This window comes from Pocillopora damicornis, chromosome 3 (assembly GCF_964200805.1).
Source record: "Pocillopora damicornis chromosome 3, jaPocDami1.2, whole genome shotgun sequence".
Classification (NCBI taxonomy): Eukaryota; Metazoa; Cnidaria; class Anthozoa; order Scleractinia; family Pocilloporidae; genus Pocillopora; species Pocillopora damicornis.
Window position 1 is genome coordinate 13,244,635 of NC_142672.1, and position 15,968 is coordinate 13,260,602.

Consider the following 15,968-nt stretch of genomic DNA (forward strand, 5'->3'; position numbering starts at 1 on the left):
GATGACAGAGAAATTGACCAATGGGAATGCGTGGTAGCTAGCGTCAGTTTCGTGCGGTTAGTTTGAAATTTAACGATCGAACAGCGGTGAGAGTTTGTAACCCAAGCTGACTTACTTTCTCGATTTATACGTTTGGATTTTGTTTTGTCACAGAAGTTCACAAAGCGTAGTGTCTTTGAGAGTTTCTGAAGTCTGTATTTTAAAGGATGGATGAATTTGTTGATCCAAGTTACGAGTACGATGCGCCGATGTTTGTCGACTTCTCGAAAGACACAGGAGATTTAGACCCTGAAGCGGATAAGTGGTTTGGTAAGTTTTAATGTCTTGACTGGCGAAATCTTTCGCCTCTAAGTAGACGATCGATGTTATTCTAAAACTTTTGTTTTTTCAAAGATGGAAAAGTAGCCGACGAAGGTGGCTGGGTAATCGAAGAAGATTCTTGTGGACAACGATCTAATGAACCTAACTGCGAAGCATCAAAAATTCTAGAAGAAGTGGTGAAAGAGAGCTCGTCTTCGCAGAACGAAGAACCACCAGTGGAACAGAAAGCTGATACTGAACCTTTAGCGGAAGCTCCTCCTAAGAAATCAGCTCCTAAAAACTGTGTGACTTCGTGGTCAGAGTGGGTAACAAAAACACAAACAACAACGAACGAACAAGTCAAGACGGAAAGTGCCCCTCGTCAATCTCAAGTCAGAAAGTAAGCGTGACATTCTAACTTATTGTTTCTGTTAATTTTTGGATGGGGTTTATAATATAACGCTACTCTACATATACGAATTCAAACATACAGTAAATCTACGTGTTCATCTTTGTGCTTTTATATTTGTTGTTGGCACTACATTATAAATCCCAAAATGCGATCAAGCTTTACGTGTAGATGCACGATTGGAGGAAAATCAGAAATCTGTACCAGGTTAGTTACACCAATACGCTTTCTCGTTCTAGGAAACGAGAGAAAAAGGTACCTGAAAGAAGATCAGCTCGTCTGAGAACGTTGTCAACGTGTTCTATTGCATCAACATCATCCACCGTTTCCAGTTGTTCCTCTGATGGTGGGCCAGCAAAGAAAGTCCCGAAGATTAAAGCACCATTGACATTAACTGTTCCAGATACGCCAAATTTTATGAGGTAACACAAACAGCTAATTTCAATGGCCATTTTGTTTGCATGATCATTAGAAGTCGGCTGAAAGCCAGTTTTAACCCTTTCACTTAGATGATCGTCATGCAACTTCTCCCTGTAATAGCCATACATTATCCAGCAAACAGGTTATAAGAATACTCCAATTAATCAGGAAGAAGTTGTTATCTTGAGCTTGCACCATCTTCTCCATTCTTTGAAACTTAGTAACAAAGAAAGAAATGTGTAGCAGCTGGAGGCAAATAATTTACAACTGGATCTGGGAAGTTGAAGGTTTAATTATGAACCTCTCAGGGAGATCATCCAGGCCTTTGTTTACAGCATATCTGCTTTTTAATGCTTTAATTTATCGTTTGGGATTATCCTTACCACTCTTGTTTTGTAATTATACTTATGCTTACAATTCTAGCTAACAACATGAATAAAATGAAGAAAGGCACCTCAAACACCTAGCATAATCAGCTCAGAAGTGCATTTCACCTCTTATTTTTTGCCATATATTTTTAGGAGGGTTGCTCAATCCAAAGGTGATAAAACCCAAGCACAGAAAACAAGGGAAGAACAGGAGCTGCAGGTCATAGCACAGAAACAAAAGGAAATGATGGAAAAACTCAAACAGAATAAAGTTTCCATGAAGAAGGCTCTTGCAGGGCAGTCATACATGCCTTGTAGATCAGCTGTTGACAATCTTACTCGAGCTAAAGAATTTCACTTTGCAACAGATGATAGGCTTGGTCCAAGTTCTCACCATGCAAACAATGAGGGCAAAGGAAAGGATTTTGTTGGCTCTTTAAGGCAGCATCCTCCTTCACCAGTAAGTGTCCATAGTGCTTCTAATGCAATTAAAATGGTTGTAATTGTAAAAAAAAAAAAATGGTTTTACTGGTGAAAGTGTTATAATCAAAAGTAACAGACTCCTTAAGATTGTATTTGTATCTTGAATGCAACAGGATTGAATGCACTTTGTTTAATCGGGCAAGATCTTATAAATCATGTGATTGGCAAATAGCTGCATGCAATAGTCTACTTATGCAAGAATGTTATCATGTTTGTCTGTATTAAATGGAAGGTGACTTTTCCTTCAGCTGTTCCAAGGTGATTTCTGAAATTAATATTATTTACACAAACTTGGTAATTAAGTAATAAAAATGTATCTAATATATAGTCTGGTCATGGTAAACAGTTGATTTCTAATTCTTACTGACAGAATATGCAATCTAAATTGATTGTGAGACTTGATTGTATGTGAAATTATGAATCTGTCTGTTATGATAAAGTGCCAACATACATTGTAGTTCAAATCATTTAAAGTGGCCTTCTGTTCTGTTCTGGGTAGACTTTCAAGAACAGGAAACCAACTGTTCCAGTGCCATTCAAGATGAATGAATCCAGGAAAAGAAAAGAACCTGAAAATGACACTCCATGTGGGGAGTACCAATCAATGGCACAAAGGATTTATCAATGGCAGAAGAAGACTCCTGAGCGTTTCCATGTGAAACCTGTCAGTGAACAGAACCAGGGGCCACCAGATAATATAGAGAAGGCTTCCTTGAAGCTAACAGCTCCAAAGACACCAAATTTAAGGTCAAGAGATAGGAAAAGGCCACTTTCTGTAGACTGCATGAGTAAAGAAGAACAAGAGAAGATTCAGGAAGCTGAGATGAAGAGGTAAGTTTAATGAAATAAATGGAATAAATTTTTCTTGTGTTAGAATACTATATGAAAACTATGGATAGAAAAAAACATGTGAACAGCTGGGTTTGAGCATCAAAGTATTAGGGAAATATTCTCAGGGACACACACTAGAAATGAAATGGTGGTGTTCTGTGCAATCCTTATGGTTAGTAAGTATTACTTAAGGACAATTTGGCCACATAGAAGTTCACTATTTGTTGCCTGGATCATCAGATACTCTGGGCTCAAGGTTTAATAGAGAATTCTTCTCCAGGAACCACATTTGAAAATATTTTCCTCTAACTCATAATAAAATTTGCCTTTTTACACAGTTACAAGTTCAAAGCTACTGAGCTTAACCGTAAAATATTTGACTGCAATGGAACATTAGGAGTGTACATGGAACCAAAAAAGCCTCTTACTGCAGTTGAACCTTTTAACTTCAATACTGAACAGCGTGCAGAGGTGCACAAAACAAAAGAACCACAGGCTGTCATTGAGGTTTGTGTTACTTAACGAGTTAGTTGTCAACCCTATAATTTGTAAGGTAATTTGTGTTAACTCAATACCCTGCATCTAATTTATAACATATTTTGTCATGTCATACCTAAATGCAAATGCATTAGAATTGTCTTAGGCGATGTTTGCAAAATTCTTCCAAAAACAATTTGTTTACTTCCCATAGGAAAAGGTACACAAAACCTCTAACACTTTTATTTATACGTAGGCTGCTGAACCAAGAGAAATAAAGGCTAATCCTTGTCCAGACTTCACCAATGTGTTTAAGCCTGAACTGCCACATAAAGGAACCCAGATACAGCCATTTTCATTTGAGCAGAGAGACAAAGAAACGAAGCTTAAGAAAGAGGAGAAAATTACAGCTATCTTAGAGGAAGAAAAGAAGGTAAATTAAAAGCTACTCATCTCAAAGAAACTTCAACATTTCCACAGGCATTTGACCGTTGTCTGTGCTTAGGGGATTGGAAAATTTGAAACTTGTCTGGCTGGGTGAGAAATTTGACCTAGAAATGTAAAGTCTTTCCAGAGGAATAGAATGGTTATATCTTTAAAGATGGGGGTGTGTGAGGTAAACAGTTAAATTTGCAAGCAAATGCTTCAGGATGAAAGATCTACAAGATGTTAGTTTTAAAGTGTGGTTAATGTGTTGAAAGTCACGGTTGCTGAATTAACCTTTTGCATTAAAAGGAAAAAAAAATTGGTGGGGAATTTGATCACATTTGCCTTGCAGGGCAGGAACTTGATCAAACCAATCTTCAACAGTTCAAATGCGAGGGGAGGGGGGAGGGGTGGAAAATTGGTGGGGCATTTGCACACAATTTTTGCCTTGCAGAGCAGGAGGTGGTGGGATCTTGCTCAAAATTGATTGAAGCACAACATGAAGGTTGTATTAAATATATTTTCTACTGATGATAGGCACATGAGAACTTCCATGCACAACCATTGCCAAGTTTCACTCCTCCTCCTCTTCCTTCATCATCAAAACTCATCACAGAACCTGTGCCTTTTGATTTGTCAACTGAAAACCGTGGAGCTGTTAAGGCTGAGAAATGGGGACAGCAGGTAAGAAGCATGTTGTGAGAACTGAGACAGACATCTTTAAACTGAAGCACTGTCCTCTAATAAATGGTGCCCATTCTGATCAGTCTTAAATAAGTTACATTGTGATCTCATTACTAGGAACAGAAAAATTGTCAGCTACATGGCCAACACTGCACCAGTTAAGAATGTTTAAGTTCACATAAAAGAGTGTGACACTGAATTTGACTTAATTTTTAAGGCTCAGACTTCCTTACTTGACAGAAATTTGAGAAAAGTCCTTTTTTTGAGAAACATCCTCTCTCTGACAGAGAAGTAATCATTTGACTGAATATCCTTTCTTGTTCCACTTTAGCTGCAGCAAGAGATTCAAGAGGAAAGAATGAAGAGAGTGTTTAAAGCTCGATCCACCAATGTTTTGTACAATGCTCCATTCATACCTGACAAGTCCATGGCCAAACCAAATACAAAAATTGAAGAATTCTCTATGAATTCGGATAAACGCGCTAAGGAAAGAGAAGTGTATGAGATGCATAAGGCAGAGAGAGACCAAGAAGAAGAGGAGTTAAGGAAACAGATAGAAAGAGAACGTGAAGAGGAGGAGAAGATTTACTTGAAGAACCTGCGCAAACAACTGGTACATAAACCAAATCCCATACGCAATTATCGTCCAGTAGAGATCAAACAGAGTGAGAAAGAGCTTACAAATGCACAATCGCCCCAATGGCATTCAAAGAAGAGAAGAAAAATGCGAGTATGATTGATTAAGAACAGCATGTTTTCAACATAGAAATTGTTAGCAATTGTTAGCCATGTTTTTGATACAGGTATTTTATGAAATTATGACTCAGTAAGAGTGTGTGGCAGGTTGTGATTGCAGAATGAATTGATTGTGCTTGAGAAAGGGTTTGTCAAAAAAATGTCATAAGTCATATCGCAGAAAGCAGCAGTACAATTAATGTCAAATAGTTAGTTTGTAAAAAATTAGTAAAATTTAATTTGGTCTGTAAAATTTCCAAAAGTGACCAACATTTTAATTCTTATCCTTGTTACTTGCATAAAATCACTCAATTTTACTTGTACATTCATTTGTTTTGGAGTAAACTTTACAATTTGCTCATTCAATTCTGGTATCATGCAATAAATTTAGTTTAGGAGATTAGTTTTTCTTAGCTTTACTCTATAATAAGTCTAGAGAACTCTTGCTATTCTCAACAAATTGGAAGGAAACCAAAAATAATAGAATTTTCATGTGCTTCGAGCAGTTTGCTTGCTTTCACTTCAAGTTCCCATGAGCTAATGATAATTTAAACTTGTTGTGACAGCAGGGATAACTCTCATTTTGGTTCTTCAACACTCAGTTGAAAACTTCATTATTGGTGAGCTATATTTCTCTAGGCTGAAGGTCAAGAAAAAACCACAACCAACAAACCCTGAAATCCCCTTCAAACATAGTGCTCAAAACATATCAACAACTCTTCAATGTTACTTGTAATTGCACATTAAAAACAGCTCTTTCTTAACCACTGTTAACTGATAATTTGGCAGTAATTTCAGGATCATCTGTTTCCCCTTTTAACAAAAAAAAAAAACAAACAAAACTCAGAAAAGATTTTTACAATCTTTATTAACAGTGTTAGTTTTTACATTCACAATCAATGCACTGTGGCATGATGTTTTATTCTCACACGATTCAGCATATTCTACACCATTTTCTATTCTGTTTGGGATCAAGACTTCACAGCCTTTCTGTTCATCCTAACCCTGTCCTCTGGGTCAGGCAGCAGGTCACCCCATTTTGTCAAGTGTCGAGCACACTTGTAGATATCACTGCAACAAAAAGATTTATAAGATTCCACTTAGATGTTAAAAGTGTTTGTCCAGATATTAAATCTCTAATCATTTCTCCTTGGTGGGGAGGGTACAGCTTCACCCAGGCTTCCAAACAAATCTATGTTCAGATAACACTTGGTTGAATGCTGTTTCACTATAAAAACAGCAAAATTTGTTTGACCAACCAGTGTATAGCAATGTAAACTATACATACCTGTCCTTCCTTTTGGTAAAAGTCTTCTGTTTTAGGTCACCTAGCAAACACAAAGAGGAGGCTTACAAGTGCATTTTTTTTGTTTAACCAATCTAATATAAATATTTGAAATGATTCATAAACACAATGAAGTTTTTTCTTGCCTTAGTTAAATTACCCATCTATGCCAGAAAAAGGGGAAAAAGTCAGAATTCAATCAAGGAAGGAAATCAATTGGAAATCATTGATAACAACAGACAACAAGGATGAGCATTCTTAACTATTGACCATTTTAAAATGGTCTACAAAAATTGTTTCCAAACAAAAGAATATTCTCCTTTTTGCCATAACATCACCTTGCTTGGTAACCTGATGACCCGACCTCATCAATCAATTTTAAAAGTGATTGCAGTAGGACATGATACCAGCACACCACAACCAGTTTTTGCTGGCTAACAAGGCCCTACTAGGCTTCCTATGTCCTGTATAAAGGGTAGGGTGGGTGAGTGTTCTCAACTGACTAACCTGAGCTGCAGCAGAGTCTACAAATAACATGTCGCTTTCTGTACCGCACAGGCTCAAGAACGCGAGGCCATGGCTTCTCTGCAGAATGAGAAAACAAAGTGAATTTTCAAAATAAATTTGCTCTTACTAATCAAAAAAAAATTAAAAATAAATAACATAAGTCAAACTCAAATATAAGTTCATTTTGAATTATTAAATCTACATTTTCCTAGGAGTCACAATCTTGAGACCTTTCCCTCCCCTTAACAAATATTTTTCCCATTGCTGACCTTCTAAATCTCTTGCTCCTTTCTTGAGCACAATGTATGAAAACCTTTCTGTATGAAATCCCCTCTTCTTCAATTTTGTGTTCCTCTGAAACAACAAAATACACATTTCTAAAAAATTAGCATTATAAATTTACACTGAAAGGGGCAGGTATCATCTACACCAAAGGTCCTTTCCTTGAGAGACCTTGAAAAACATGGGCCAAAAGTCTCACACCATACTTCAAATGTCTTCTTATGGCTATTACAGATGACCACAGTATACTTGCTTCAGCTCTGATTAGGCCCACACCCTTCCCCTTTGTAATGTTGATGGCAACAGGAGGAAAGAGGGTGCAAAATAATATATGGCACTTTGCACAAGTGTTTGCTTGAGTATCTTAGTGTTAAGTCCAAAATGGTAGCTCTAGATAGCATTTTTCCCCACTTTCAGAACTCTACAAACTGAAATTTTTAATGCCTCTAGTGATATTTGCCTTTTTACACAAAGACCTTGAGGGAATATGAATAAAGAGGATAAATTTCTAAAGAAACTGTGGTGCTGTGTTGGCAGGGGCTATTTAAAGATATATTGGTTTAATTTATTAACTGGCTTGATAACATAAATTGGCCAGCATGAAGATATTGTACAGCTGACTTTTCACTAGTAAGCCCTTTGTCAGAGTGAATCCAATTCACAATGACGAAAGGGACAAATACTCAAAATGCTAGCTTTACAATTGCTTCACGGTGGCCAATTTGTTTTGTCAATTCAGTTGATAAAACCGAATCTCAATAGAAGACAGATGACTTTTTTATCTCTTTCATTACAAACCTGACATAAAGCCAACTGAACTCTCTGCTCAAAGTTACAGGGATGGTCTCTTGTTTCAGCATCAGATCTTGCACACTTAACATCATGTGGACACTGTAACAGATGAAAAATCAAACAAATAAAGTTGATGAATCAATCTTTGACCAAGGAGGAGAGGAGGCTTAGAACCAGATAACAGAAGACCTCAAAATGTGGTAAGAGCATCACAGATGCACAATCTCTTCAGGCTGACATCCCACTATTTTGGTTTCACTCTCACCACACTTTTATGCCATCTGTAATCTGTCATTTAAGAAAAAATAGGGAAATTGTTGGTTAAATAATTATACTCCACCTGTTATGTGAACCAAAGAAAGGCTTCACGAAAATGGTGGAGAAAGAGGAAATCAAACTTACTGGAGAAAAAACAAAACCATTGTCCATTTCTTCAGCAGTTGGGTCAAGGTACTGATACTGGTTACCTAGAGAGGACATAATTTTAAAAAAATTAAATTCAATGCTGATTGATTGAGTGCAGTAAAACAAAAACTAAAATAATCATAACAACCAATGAGAGCAAAGGAAAATACCAGGCGCTGTTGAGAACTCATAGGAAAAAAAAACTGCTTGAAGCAGGAGGTAAAGATGGCAGTGTCAAGATGACTCCAAATGGTTAAGAAGGTCCTCAATATCAATCACAGAGCAAAATAAAGCAAAAAAAGTAATCTTGCATAACTTTCCACACTCCCTGATTAAAATTGTTCTAAAACAACATTTTGGCCCTTTCTCATTTTCTGAAGTTTCATTGCTTTAAGCTGTACCCACCCTCAGCTGATCCATCATCAACAGGCTCACCATCTCCTTTCTGTATTGAAAAACAAGATACAAAACACCAGTAAAAAGTTATAAATATTATTTCAAGTTCTTTTTACATATAAGAAAAAGTCTAATTCTATGTCAAATTTAATGCCACAAGAACTAGTTAGCAGCAGCTAACGATTAAATTAGGTGATTTCTAACAAGGAAAATAATTGTTGGCAACATGGTTGCGTTAAAGCCCCAGATTTCTCCTGTAGTGTCTATTGCCCTGAGGAACATGGAAAGGAAATACATGCATACTTCAGATATAATATCACAGAAGATAAGGTGATATCAAGGAAGGGCTGTAAGGGATGTTTATCATTATAACATGTAGATCTTTAACTCCCAAGATCCCATTAGTAATTCTCCTTACTATCTGTGATATAATTCTTGTGATGTTAGTTCAGAGAATTTGGTACTGGATCAAGTAATAATCCCCTTATTGACATTGTTCTTTATTCTCATTGTTTTCTGCTTGATATTGTATTGATAATGTAAGGAGAAATTCTGACTTGATCACTCATGGGAGTTAAAGGGTTTACTGTACTTATGCTCCAAAAGCAAATGTTTGGACATATCACTCCTTTACTGAAGAAAACACAATCGCACTAAATAATATAATTATAATTTTTGAATTAAATACTAAAAGAATAAAAAATTAAGTTAACATATTAACCATATTTTCAAGGTTCATTATCATATAGAATACATTTGATGTATTTCCTTGAATAAGCAGGCACACTTTAATAAACAAACATTCCCATGAATAGTGCCCACCCCCTTGGTCATACAAACACCCCCCTCAAATAAGCTCCCCCCCCCCCATCTTTCCTCCCTTTCTTGAATAGTAGGGTTACAAGGAAAACATGTTTCTATTGCCACCCTATTCAAAACTTTTAAAGCTTCAACTACGATGGAATCAGTACAGGTCAACAATTTCTTAATAAGCACTCCCCTTTATTGAGCATCCTCCTTCCAATAAGCACCCAGGTGCTTCTTCAAGAAACATGGTAAGCAATCTTTCATTTACCTTTAACACTAGGTTCCTAGCTTCAGCTGTTATTTCAAACCCTTCAGTATTGCCATGCTCTATGATAACCTAGGATAAAAAAAATGAAATGCACTTTAAGAGCCAAAATGGTGTTTTTTACATCATTTAGTCAGTTTAAATTACATATTAACCCCTTAACACCCTTGCATCAGTATGCAAGATAGCTCTCTATTCTATTCTGTATATACATTTTCTACGCTCATTACAAGGAGAAATATGTTCTAACAATCATAAGCTTCTTGAGTCACAATAATTTTGTTTAGTCTCATGGCCTTAACCCTTTGATCCCTGAGAGTGATAAGCATCTAATTTCTCCCTACAATATCACCCCTGAATCAAACATTAGGGTCATGAGAGTAAAGAAAATGATCACCAACTTAAGAACCTCTTGATTGTTAAACAAATTCTCCTTTTCAGCAACTTAGGAAATGTATAGAGAACAGTATGGAGAATAACCACAATGATGCTATAGTGTAAAGGGTTAATATTTGATTCAGGGATGATACTGCTAGGATAGATAAGATGCTTATCACTGTTAGAGGTAAAAGGTTAACAAATTTTCAGACAACAATGGCTTACCAAGAAGTCACTTGTTTTCCCCCACAAGCTTTTCACTGCCATTTTCCTCAAGGAGGCTCTAGGTATTTCACTGAGAGCATAGGAGGCCACCACAACATCATAAGTCATCTATTTGACAAACAACAGTATCAGATAAAGACTCGATTCCATCAAAGTAAACTTCTTTTAACAAATGCAGACTATTGGCTTCTCCTTATTTCTAACTCATTGGTTCTTGTGCTTCAAGGAGAGGGGAAAGGGTTTAACCTTTTCACTCCCATGATCTCATTAGTAATTCTCCTTACCAACTGCTGTACAATTCTTATGATTTAGGTTCTGAGAATTTGTTACTGGATCAACCGATAATCCCCTGATTGATATTTCTCTTTATTCTCATCACTTGTCTGCTTGAAATTGTATGGATATCGCAGGGAGAGATTCTATCCTGGTTACTGATGGGAGTTAAAGGGTTAAAGCAGAAAGTTGTAAAGACATAGGTGGACAAAGTGGGAAAATTAATTCAAATTCACAGTCTACCTACTAAAGTAACCCAACATTTCCTGGAGAAATCTAAGCTTACCAAGTTGGATACAGGTAAAAATCTCTTGAAATAAACACCCGGAATATGAAGAGAATGCTTCAGACCCTCTCCACCTGTATTAAGAATAAGGACAACAAAAAAGTGCATGACAAAATAGATTAAATATTTCTGCTTGGCATTTACTGAAAACACAGAATAAGAGAAACACAAAATTGCCTAATAAAGAAGAAAATCTGTTCTTTACAGACCATAGGTATGGACCAATTAAAAAAGCAGCATGATCCAGTTTATCAACTGAAGATACAACAAGGGGAAATCAGAGAAAAAAGAAGTATTGGTACACTACCCTATCCAACTAAAAAAAAGGCAAATTACATTGAAAAAAATTATGGGACAAGCCATGAACAAGCCCATAGAAAGGAAACTTGTTTTTCAAGAAGTCCTTAAGTTTATAATCTTTACATGTAGCATCCCAGTGCTGCTAATTCAAGGGGTAAACAATGCTATCCAACAGATAAATCTTTATCCAATAGATTGCACAGTATGTTTCATTAAAATTAATCTGCAGGATAGTGATCTATCCCTTGGAAAGCATTTTCCTTCCTTAGGACAATTACACTGGCTAGTCCTTGATCTTAAAAGTAGGCTACTAGTTCTCTGTCTACTGTGACAAACTGAATTCAGTATTAGTAATTCATACATAATCATGAAGTACAAACCTCTTATGAGATATTCAGCCAGACTATTCATATCCTGAGATACATCCACACACTGATATTCTCTGAGTGAGTCTCCCCATGTCTCATGGGCTGCCCTGGCAAAGTTGAGCAAAAATGTATGAAGGTTGAATCATTGATTGACAAAACACTGATTGAAAAAAAACATATATCTCATTTTGAAAAAGCCAAGTTTTAATAATAATTCATCATTTGATTAGCTTGTTTGTTTTTTGAAAAAAAGAATTGAGGAGTAAATAAATGTAAATTAATTGTCACTGGATCGAAGAGATTTCATTGACAAATATTTTTTACCATGTTGCTGTTCCAGAGCCAGATCCAAAATCCAGCAGATTCTCTGGTTTAAAGTTGGGCTCACGCCTCCTTAACTATGGGGGATAAACAAAAGATTGTTAAAACTTAATTAAAAGGCAAGGGCAAGTCTAAAATGGCTTTCCTAGAGACCTGAGGACCTTAATTATCATGTACATAATGGCAGTGAAAGGATTCTCAATCAAAAATGAGACATAACATTATTTCAACATATGCTTTCATCAAAAATAGCTAAGCATCATCCATACTGGTAAAAGAATTGTAAAACAAAGTCTGGCAGAATTGTCTCATGTCACTTTTGACTTACTTCATGGAACACTCTAAGTGTTGCACCATAGCTTGCAGGTAAACGGCTTGCAGCATAAGCAGCAGCTTCTCTTTTGTTATACCTGTCACCAAAGTAAATCAGAGCAACCCTCAGGGACCCATTACTAACAATTTTTGGTGGGAAAATTGCAAACCATTTCAATTTTTTTTTAAGACATTAAAAAAAGCATTCCTTGTACTCTCTAATTTTAATGATTTGAATTTGAAGCTGTCTTGATTCTCTACCTTTTGGATGTTATCTGTATTGTGGACTGGGATGGCACTAAATTTGATAGATGCAAATACTAAAAAAAAACCAGGGGCCCTTTCTCGAAGATTCTGGTAACTTAACACATCCACATGTTCTGTTGTCATTTAAGCTGGATGTCTCAAAAGTTTTGAAAATTATACTAAAAAACTATCAGCTAAAGAAAGAAAATGAACTGGTTAGGGTGCCATAGCCTGCTCCACCACTCTTTGAAAATTTCATCATCAAAATATGACTCCCAGCTGATTAACTTACTGGGACTTTCCAGAAACAAGCTCCAGGTTAGTTAAATCAAATAAAACAAAATACCTTATCAGTTTGTATTCACTTCCTCTTGGCCTTTTGATAACTTTTTGCTTTTTAATAATAGCAGGTTTGCTATCACTTGTGTCCTTTGTTTCGCTATTTGTGTGGTTATTGTTTTCTTTATCATCAATGTCACTGTCACTGTCACCAGTCTCAAGTAGGTCAGATCTTGTTTCTTGGGAAACAAATTCTCCATCATATTCATCATCTTCATCTTCATCTTCACTTGTATCGTCTACATCATCAAGAATTGTATCTTCTTGCTGATTATGTAGCTTCAAAATGTCAGCAGGATTAGCTTGGTTTGCTACATACAATTAGACAAGAAATACAAAAAGTCGTAAATCATCTTGATGCATGTGATCAAGACTCTGAGGTCGAGTTATTGTGACCTTAAAAGTCATATTTTGACTCAGTACTACTAAAAATTTATGGCTTTAACCTTTAACTTGTTAATTCTGGCTGCTACACATTTCCTTGTAAATAAGTTACAAGAATTTAGTGTCAGACCAAGATAACAACTTTGATCCAATAAGTTTTAATATTTTCATGACCTGTCTGCTGGATAATCTTAAGTTATTATAAGGAGAAGTTAATTGTTAATCACTTCCGTGAGTTAAAGGGCTAACAGGCAAAGAACACTCAGAATAATGTCCCTCAACAAGCAAAGAACAATCAACTGAACATGCCTTGGATCTAACACACAACAGCATTGTAGATTACTGTCACTTTGACAAGAAAAGAGGTGCAGTAAATGCAATCATTTGTTAAAAAAATGAAAATAACTATGGATTTGGCTGATCAAATTCCTCTCTTTCCATTTTAATTTCTGATGCTGTATTCAAGACCATACCTGCTGATGCCTCTCTTAGCCGTCTAGATTCCTTATATTTCTGCCAGGTCTGTTCTGTTGGACGACCTCTATTTCTGATGTGCCTTGCAAGTTTTTTACCATCATTTTCCAACACCTTCCTTGGGAATTCTATGAAGTCAAATCATGCCACAAAGTCAGATTCAAACAACACTGGAAGACAATTAACAACTATACTATTAGTCAGTAAAGACTGGCAGTGTGGCAGTTGAAATTTCATAATAAAAAAACAAATAGAGACTCTATATAACCAAGAAGGTGAGAGAAACTATGAGCTAACATTTAGTGTGATGGACTCCAAGCCAAGGGGTCCCATTTGAGACCTGACCAGGTCATTGTGTCGTGTTCTTGAGCAAGACACTAAACCATTTCACTCGCAAGATCTCATTAGTAATTCTCCTTACTGACTGTTGTACAATTCTTATAATTTTAGTTCTGATAATTTGTTACTGGATCAACTGAAAATCCCCTGATTGATATTTCTCTTCATTCTCATCACTTGTCTGATTAGAATTGTATGGATATTGTAGGCAGAAATTGTCTGGTCACTCATGGGAATTAACCTTTTCACTCCCACAAGTGACCAAGACAGAATTTCTCCTTACAATATCAATACAATATCAAGCAGGCAGGTGATGAGAATAGAGAAGAATATCAATCATGGGATTATTAGTTGATCCAATACCAAATTCTCTGAACTAACATCATAAGAATTGTATGGCAGATAGTAAGGAGAATTACTAATTAGATCTTGGGAGTGAAAGGGTTAAAGGGTTAACTCTTCAAGGGACCCATCTCCACCCAGGAGTGGAAATGAGTACCAACAAACTGTCAAGGAGTCTTACAAAATACTTGAAGGGGGTAGCAGGGGCCAGGAGAGGTTGGGGTCAGGTGAACCTGCATCGACTTGCATCTCATTTAGGGAGAGTATATGTAGCAATACCCAGAGTCACCTCATGCTGAAAAAGCCAAGATAAGATCTAGCTGAATTAGCCAATTAGCTCAAGTGCACACTTCCTTTTTCATGTCACAAGAGAAACAATTCCCTTACTCTTGAGGTAGCTGTCTAAGTTCTGCTGTAGCTTTTCAGGTAGCTTCAGAGTGTTAAGATAAAATAGACCAGCAGCCTCCTTGTTGCGTTTCTCAAAACCACCGTTAGAACCGTAGCCATGCTTCTCTTCAGTTGAACTCCACTCTTTTTCTTCATGAAAAGCTCCCTCCTGGTTTGTACTCAAATTAGAACATAGCACCTGTAGATAATTGGCAGAACGGTAAATTTAATATAATGAACCACACTCTCCTGGGCATTTATATATGGAGGGCAATTACTGCCAAAATTAAAATTCAGTGGAATTTTTTTGTTTTAATTCCTCATTTCAGTTCACGCTAAATTTCCGACTAACTAAATAATGTTATGCAAATAACAAATGTCATTTCTTCTTAACGAGAGCATTCGTTTCTGATTATTGAGTCGAGGACCATCGAAGAGAATTCCAATAACCATTTCTGAAATTATTTATCTCGTTTCCAGTGGTCCAGATCGTTCTGCAGTATATCATATTTTCCAAATCCAGAACTAATTCGATATTCATTTTTCACTTTTCTGATTAGGGTACATAATAAAACAAGTGCTCAATCTCTCCTGTCTCAGTTCTCCTTTCCTATGAAAATAATTGGAAAGCTGCCGACATCATAAGCATCCTGAGCTGACAAGATCGAATTGTGGCTGATCATGAAGTTTGGGGCAAATTAGCGAAGGAAATATCAAGAAAACCCTTAAGGCTTTGCGTAATTTGTTTAAACCTACCTTCCCTCGTAAAGTAAGCCGGTGAGTGAAGCGAAACCTGCAAGACCTACACTGTTCTATTGCACGAAAGCAGATACTCGCTCTACTCATGCTGGAAAGTTATCGTGTTTCTCACGTGGGAGAGAAAAAACTGGGACGAGAGAAACATTTCTACTAGGATTCGCTCCCAGGGTCTCTCTTCTTCAATGGGACAGAAAGAAGAGAGATATCCCAGGAACAAGACTGAACCACGAATAAATCCGTGTACCTCCATGAACGTGTAACCAAGAATTCACCATCAAGGCTTTCAAAAGCTTAGACCCCCTCAATCAACATTTTCTCTTACATATCTTGTTTTCCTTTCAATCCAGAGAGATCAAATCATTA

At 36.5% G+C, this 15,968-nt stretch overlaps 2 protein-coding genes across 2 annotated transcripts; one reads left to right on the forward strand and one right to left on the reverse strand.

Moving 5' to 3' along the window:
• Positions 1-45: 45 nt before the first annotated feature.
• Positions 46-5,499, forward strand: LOC113674285 (targeting protein for Xklp2 homolog). The gene is made up of 9 exons (XM_027190767.2): positions 46-309; positions 394-700; positions 949-1,131; positions 1,651-1,957; positions 2,480-2,811; positions 3,150-3,318; positions 3,545-3,721; positions 4,252-4,398; positions 4,730-5,499. Exons 1-9 carry the CDS (start codon positions 207-209, stop codon positions 5,132-5,134), a joined length of 2,130 nt encoding a protein of 709 aa, XP_027046568.2. The 5' UTR covers positions 46-206; the 3' UTR covers positions 5,135-5,499.
• A 487-nt stretch (positions 5,500-5,986) lies between these two features.
• Positions 5,987-15,882, reverse strand: LOC113674287 (ribosome assembly protein METTL17, mitochondrial). The gene is made up of 17 exons (XM_027190768.2): positions 15,603-15,882; positions 14,847-15,045; positions 13,778-13,906; positions 12,928-13,231; positions 12,352-12,433; positions 12,027-12,100; positions 11,715-11,809; positions 11,035-11,108; positions 10,476-10,583; positions 9,876-9,944; positions 8,810-8,849; positions 8,402-8,466; positions 8,006-8,098; positions 7,195-7,279; positions 6,926-7,003; positions 6,422-6,461; positions 5,987-6,204 (listed from the first exon to the last, which is right to left on the reverse strand). Exons 1-17 carry the CDS (start codon positions 15,690-15,692, stop codon positions 6,105-6,107), a joined length of 1,725 nt encoding a protein of 574 aa, XP_027046569.2. The 5' UTR covers positions 15,693-15,882; the 3' UTR covers positions 5,987-6,104.
• Positions 15,883-15,968: the final 86 nt, after the last annotated feature.

What these genes read in the sequence shown, in the direction of transcription:
- LOC113674287 (XM_027190768.2), bottom strand. Translation starts at nt 15,692, where the DNA reads ATGAGTAGAGCGAGTATCTGCTTTCGTGCAATAGAACAGTGTAGGTCT. An exon ending in CTAGGAACCTAGTGTTAAAG is followed by an intron (nt 8,850 to 9,875) that starts GTAAATGAAAGA and finishes TTTTCAATACAG; the next exon opens with AAAGGAGATGGTGAGCCTGT. An exon ending in TGATGATGGATCAGCTGAGG is followed by an intron (nt 8,467 to 8,809) that starts GTGGGTACAGCT and finishes TGTCCTCTCTAG; the next exon opens with GTAACCAGTATCAGTACCTT.
- LOC113674285 (XM_027190767.2), top strand. Translation starts at nt 207, where the DNA reads ATGGATGAATTTGTTGATCCAAGTTACGAGTACGATGCGCCGATGTTT. An exon ending in TGAAGCGGATAAGTGGTTTG is followed by an intron (nt 310 to 393) that starts GTAAGTTTTAAT and finishes GTTTTTTCAAAG; the next exon opens with ATGGAAAAGTAGCCGACGAA. An exon ending in CAGGAAGCTGAGATGAAGAG is followed by an intron (nt 2,812 to 3,149) that starts GTAAGTTTAATG and finishes CTTTTTACACAG; the next exon opens with TTACAAGTTCAAAGCTACTG.